General features: G+C 76.0%; 1 protein-coding gene across 2 annotated transcripts in view; it reads left to right on the top strand.

Annotated features, from left to right (window-relative positions):
- LOC139230066 (chaperone Ric-8A-like) overlaps window positions 1-6,000 on the top strand; it is a 60,930-nt gene that overhangs the window by 5,654 nt on the left and 49,276 nt on the right. Inside the window, exon 2 of one of the 2 annotated variants that reach the window (XM_070861853.1) lies at window positions 4,882-4,929. The exons of the other annotated variant lie outside the window; for it this stretch is intronic. Within the exon in view, the coding sequence (XP_070717954.1) occupies window positions 4,882-4,929 (48 nt within the window). The remainder of the gene's footprint in view (window positions 1-4,881; window positions 4,930-6,000) is intronic. 2 annotated transcript variants of the gene reach the window in all.

Here is a 6,000-nt window from a genome sequence, read left to right as displayed (position 1 = left end):
GGATGTGTGGGGGGGGATGTGTGTTGGGGGGATGTTACAGTGGGGGGGTGGGGATGTGTGGGGGGGGATGTTACAGTGGGGGGGTGGGGATGTGTGGGGGGGGGGATGTGTGTGGGGGGGGTGTTACAGTGGGGGGGTGGGGATGTGTGTTGGGGGGATGTTACAGTGGGGGGGTGGGGATGTGTGGGGGGGATGTTACAGTGGGGGGGTGGGGATGTGTGGGGGGGATGTGTGTGGGGGGGGTGTTACAGTGGGGGGGTGGGGATGTGTGGGGGGGGATGTGTGTGGGGGGGGTGTTACAGTGGGGGGGTGGGGATGTGTGGGGGGGATGTGTGTGGGGGGGTGTGTTACAGTGGGGGGGTGGGGATGTGTGGGGGGGGGTGTTATAGTGGGGGGGGGATGTGTGGGGGGGTGTTACAGTGGGGGGGTGGGGATGTGTGGGGGGGATGTGTTTGGGGGGGTGTGTTACAGTGGGGGGGTGGGGATGTGTGGGGGGGGGGTGTTACAGTGGGGGGGGTGGGGATGTGTGAGGGGGGGATGTGTGGGGGGGGTGTTAGAGTGGGGGGGTGGGGATGTGTGGGGGTGGGGATGTGTGGGGGGGGTGTTACAGTGGGGGGGTGGGGATGTGTGGGGGTGGGGATGTGTGAGGGGGGGGGATGTGTGGGGGGGGTGTTACAGCGGTGGGGGGGGGGGCTGTAGCGCCAGGTGCTAACATTTTCAAACTGTTAAGAGATTTAGCGTTCGGCTCCAGGCAGGAAGTGGAACTCTAAATCAGGCGCTGCACTTCCTCCCTGGCTCGCGGGGCGAGGCGGGGCGGGGCGAGGCGGGGCGAGGTGACCCGGGGCGGGGCGGGGCGAGGCGAGACGGGGCGGGGCGAGGCGGGGCGAGGTGACCCGGGGCGGGGCGGGGCGAGGCGAGACGGGGCGGGGCGAGGTGGCCCGGGGCGAGGCGGGGCGGGGCGAGGCGAGGCGAGGCGGGGCGGGGCGAGGCGGGGCGAGGTGACCCGGGGCGGGGCGGGGCGAGGCGAGACGGGGCGGGGCGAGGTGGCCCGGGGCGAGGCGGGGCGGGGCGAGGCGAGGCGAGGCGGGGTGAGGCGGGGCGGGGCGGGGCGAGGTGGCCCGGGGCGAGGCGAGGCGAGGCGGGGTGAGGCGGGGCGGGGCGAGGCGAGGCGAGGCGGGGTGAGGTGGGGCGGGGCGGGGCGGGGCGGGGCGAGGCGAGGCGGGGCGAGGTGAGGCGGGGCGGGGCGGGGCGGGGCGGGGTGAGGCGAGGTGAGGCGGGGCGGGGCGGGGCGGGGCGGGGCGGGGCGAGGTGAGGCGGGGCGAGGTGGCCCGGGGCGAGGCGGGGCGGGGCGGGGTGAGGCGGGGCGGGGCGGGGCGGGGCGGGGCGAGGCGAGGCGGGGCGAGGTGAGGCGGGGCGGGGCGGGGCGGGGCGGGGCGGGGCGAGGTGGCCCGGGGCGAGGCGAGGCGAGGCGGGGCGAGGTGAGGCGGGGCGGGGCGGGGCGGGGCGAGGCGGGGCGAGGTGGCCCGGGGCGAGGCGAGGCGAGGCGGGGCGAGGTGAGGCGGGGCGGGGCGGGGCGGGGCGAGGTGGCCCGGGGCGAGGCGAGGCGAGGCGGGGCGAGGTGAGGCGGGGCGGGGCGAGGTGGCCCGGGGCGAGGCGAGGCGAGGCGGGGCGAGGTGAGGCGGGGCGGGGCGAGGCGGGGCGAGGCGGGGCGGGGCGGGGCGAGGCGAGGCGGGGCGAGGTGAGGCGGGGCGGGGCGAGGCGGGGCGAGGTGGCCCGGGGCGAGGCGGGGCGAGGCGGGGCGGGGCGGGGCGGGGCGAGGCGGGGCGGGGCGGGGCGGGGTGAGGCGGGGCGGGGCGGGGCGGGGTGAGGCGGGGCGAGGTGGCCCGGGGCGAGGCGGGGCGGGGCGGGGCGAGGCGAGGCGGGGCGAGGTGAGGCGGGGCGGGGCGGGGCGAGGCGGGGCGAGGTGGCCCGGGGCGAGGCGAGGCGGGGCGGGGCAGGGCGGGGCGGAGCGAGGTGGCCCGGGGCGAGGTGAGGCGGGGCGAGGCGGGGCGGGGTGGGGCGAGGCGAGGCGGGGCGAGGTGAGGCGGGGCGGGGCGGGGCGGGGCGGGGCGAGGTGGCCCGGGGCGAGGCGAGGCGAGGCGGGGCGGGGCGAGGCGGGGCGGGGCAGGGCGGGGCGGGGCGGGGTGAGGCGGGGCGAGGCGGGGCGGGGCAGGGCGGGGCGGGGCGGGGTGAGGCGGGGCGGGGCAGGGCGGGGCGAGGTGGCCCGGGGCGAGGCGGGGCGAGGCGGGGCGGGGCGAGGCGAGGCGGGGCGGGGCGGGGCGAGGTGGCCCGGGGCGAGGCGAGGCGGGGCGGGGCGGGGCGAGGCGGGGCGGGGCGGGGCGAGGTGGCCCGGGGCGAGGCGAGGCGAGGCGGGGCGGGGCGAGGCGAGGCGGGGCGGGGCGGGGCGAGGTGGCCCGGGGCGAGGCGAGGCGAGGCGGGGCGGGGCGAGGCGGGGCGGGGCGAGGCGAGGTGGCCCGGGGCGAGGCGAGGCGAGGCGGGGCGGGGCGAGGCGGGGCGGGGCGAGGCGAGGTGGCCCGGGGCGAGGCGAGGTGGCCCGGGGCGAGGCGGGGCGGGGCAGGGCGGGGCGGGGCGAGGCGGGGCGGGGCAGGGCGGGGCGGGGCGAGGTGGCCCGGGGCGAGGCGGGGCGAGGCGGGGCGGGGCGAGGTGGCCCGGGGCGAGGCGAGGCGAGGCGGGGCGGGGCGAGGCGGGGCGAGGTGAGGCGGGGCGGGGCGAGGTGGCCCGGGGCGAGGCGAGGCGAGGCGGGGCGAGGCGGGGCGGGGCGGGGCGGGGCGAGGCGAGGCGGGGCGGGGCGAGGCGAGGCGAGGCGGGGCGAGGCGGGGCGGGGCGGGGCGAGGCGGGGCGAGGCGAGGCGAGGCGGGGCGAGGCGGGGCGGGGCGAGGCGAGGTGGCCCTGGGCGAGGCGGGGCGGGGCGGGGCGGGGCGAGGCGAGGCGGGGCGGGGCGAGGCGGGGCGAGGCGAGGCGAGGCGGGGCGAGGCGGGGCGGGGCGGGGCGAGGCGAGGCGGGGCGAGGCGGGGCGGGGCGGGGCGAGGCGGGGCGGGGCGAGGCGAGGCGGGGCGAGGCGGGGCGGGGCGGGGCGAGGCGGGGCGGGGCGGGGCGAGGCGGGGCGGGGCGAGGCGGGGCGGGGCGAGGCGGGGCGGGGCGAGGCGAGGTGGCCCTGGGCGAGGCGGGGCGGGGCGGGGCGGGGCGAGGCGAGGCGGGGCGGGGCGAGGCGAGGCGAGGCGGGGCGAGGCGGGGCGGGGCGGGGCGAGGCGGGGCGAGGCGAGGCGAGGCGGGGCGAGGCGGGGCGGGGCGGGGCGAGGCGGGGCGGGGCGGGGCGAGGCGGGGCGGGGCGAGGCGAGGCGGGGCGGGGCGAGGCGGGGCGGGGCGAGGCGAGGCGAGACGAGGCGGGGCGGGGCGGGGCGAGGTCAGGCGGGGCGGGGCGGGGCGAGGTCAGGCGGGGCGGGGCGGGGCGAGGCGGGGCGGGGCGAGGCGAGGCGGGGCGAGGCGGGGCGAGGCGAGGCGAGGCGGGGCGAGGCGGGGCGGGGCGGGGCGAGGCGAGGCGGGGCGGGGCGAGGCGAGGTGGCCCTGGGCGAGGCGGGGCGGGGCGGGGCGGGGCGAGGCGAGGCGGGGCGGGGCGAGGCGAGGCGAGGCGGGGCGAGGCGGGGCGGGGCGGGGCGAGGCGGGGCGAGGCGAGGCGAGGCGGGGCGAGGCGGGGCGGGGCGGGGCGAGGCGGGGCGGGGCGGGGCGAGGCGGGGCGGGGCGAGGCGAGGCGGGGCGGGGCGAGGCGGGGCGGGGCGAGGCGAGGCGAGACGAGGCGGGGCGGGGCGGGGCGAGGTCAGGCGGGGCGGGGCGGGGCGAGGTCAGGCGGGGCGGGGCGGGGCGAGGCGGGGCGGGGCGAGGCGAGGCGGGGCGAGGCGGGGCGAGGCGAGGCGAGGCGGGGCGAGGCGGGGCGGGGCGGGGCGAGGCGAGGCGGGGCGAGGCGGGGCGGGGTGAGGCGAGGCGAGGTGACCCGGGGCGAGGCGGGGCGGGGTGAGGCGAGGTGAGGCGGGGCGAGGTGACCCGGGGCGAGGCGGGGCGGGGCGGGGCGAGGTGAGGCGGGGCGAGGTGACCCGGGGCGAGGCGGGGCGGGGCGAGGCGAGGTGAGGCGAGGCGAGGTGAGGCGAGGCGGGGCGAGGCGGGGCGGGGCGGGGCGAGGCGGGGCGGGGCGAGGTGAGGCGGGGCGAGGTGACCCGGGGCGAGGCGGGGCGAGGCGGGGCGGGGGGTGAGCAGCGCTGACGGGATCAGAGATTGCTTCCCTCCCTTAAAGGGACAGGCCATCGCCGCGGGCTCTGCAAGGGACAAACCTACCCTGGTCCCCGAGGAGAGCTGTGATCCGGCCCCACCAGCCCGTTGCCCCGGGCTACGGTCCCGGGCTGGCGCCTCGCGGGGGAGAAAGCTGGAAAAAAAAATCAAACGGAGCAATGACCCAAAAATGTTTCACTTACCTCGGGCACTTCGCCTTGGAGCATCGCCCTGACCCCTGACCCCCTGAACTCCCCCCCGGCCTCCCGATGATCGCCTCCTGCAGCTGCCGGTGTTTTTCGCCCTGCGTTGCTACAGGGTGCGGGACTTAAGTTTGGGCCCGGGGCCCGGGGCAAAACCTTCTACCGAATTTGGCGGGAGTCGTTCAGTCGGCGCTCCGATATCGCCCTCTGCAGGCAATAACGGGAGGCACAAAGGAGGCCAATTTCTCGGCCTGTCAGTATTTGTACCCAGCCGTTTGGCCGTGAACGTTTCTTCATACTCTCGTACTCCTTGAAGCAAATAACTTTTTTCTCTTTGTCTGTTTTCCCCCCCCGCCAGTATGCCCAGTGCTTCTTTTTCAACGCAGAGGAGCGCGAGCGGAGGAAGGTGAGTGAAGTGGCCGTATTCGGCAGGCCTGTCTGCCCAACTGGGTTCGCTGGCAATATTCGTCGTACAAGTCAGACGGGTTTAACGTCACACCCGAATGACGGCACCACCAACAATGCCACACCCCCTCAGTACAGCCCGGGATTATGTTGCAGTGAATCACACAGTATTTACAGCCCAGGAACAGGCCATTGGGCCCCACCGCTCCGTGCCGGGGTTTATGCCCCACTGCTCCGTGCCGGGGTTTATGCTCCACACCAGCCCCTTCCCACCCCTCTCCATCTCACCCCCATCACCATATCCTTCTATTCCTTTCTCCCTCATGTGTTTATCCAGCTTCCCCTTAAATGCATCGATACTATTCGCCTCAACCCCTCCCTGTGGCAGCGAGTTCCACATTCTCACCGCTCTCTGGGTAAAGGAGTTTCTCCGGAACGCCCGATCGGATTTAGTCGCGACTGGCTTATATTTAAGGCCCACTAGATTTGAAAGTTCTGCTTCAGTCCCAAAGACGGTAGAATGAATACAGGGCTTGGTGATTGGGCGGGAGCGAGAGACGTGAGCGGTCCCAGGGAGGCCTATAGATGGGCGGAAACTGCAGGCCATGAGCTGCACGGTCTAATCTTATTCCCACATTCTTTTAATTTTTTGGGTGGTGGGGGTCAGGGTGTGAAATCCCGTCATTTTCTCCCCGGCTTCCCTGGGCCTCCTCTCACAAAAGTAATGTTTTTTTAAAAAGAAAGGCACAATTGCTGGAAATGGAACGGCCTGCAAATCAGTAAACAATCGGGGCAAGCACCCCGCCTCTCCAGGGACTACTCTGCTGCCAGGAAAACTCCGGGAGAAAAGTCAGTAAAATAATTGTGCATTCCTTTTAAAAAAAAATTGTTCCAATACTTTTGTTTATCTGTTATAAAAATATTTGACATGGGGCGGGAGGAGAGAAAGGCTGGTTGATTACAGAGGATTACCCAGGATATACGGCCCAGAAACAGGCCATTCGGCCCAACCAGTCCGTGCCGGCGTTTATGCTCCACTCGAGCCTCCTCCCGTCTTTCCTCATCTAAATCT

The sequence above is a fragment of the Pristiophorus japonicus genome, chromosome 19 (genome assembly GCF_044704955.1).
Source record: "Pristiophorus japonicus isolate sPriJap1 chromosome 19, sPriJap1.hap1, whole genome shotgun sequence".
NCBI lineage: Eukaryota > Metazoa > Chordata > Chondrichthyes > Pristiophoridae > Pristiophorus > Pristiophorus japonicus.
The sequence above is the reverse complement of the archived record's forward strand: the minus strand, read 5'-3'. Positions and strand labels throughout refer to the sequence as shown.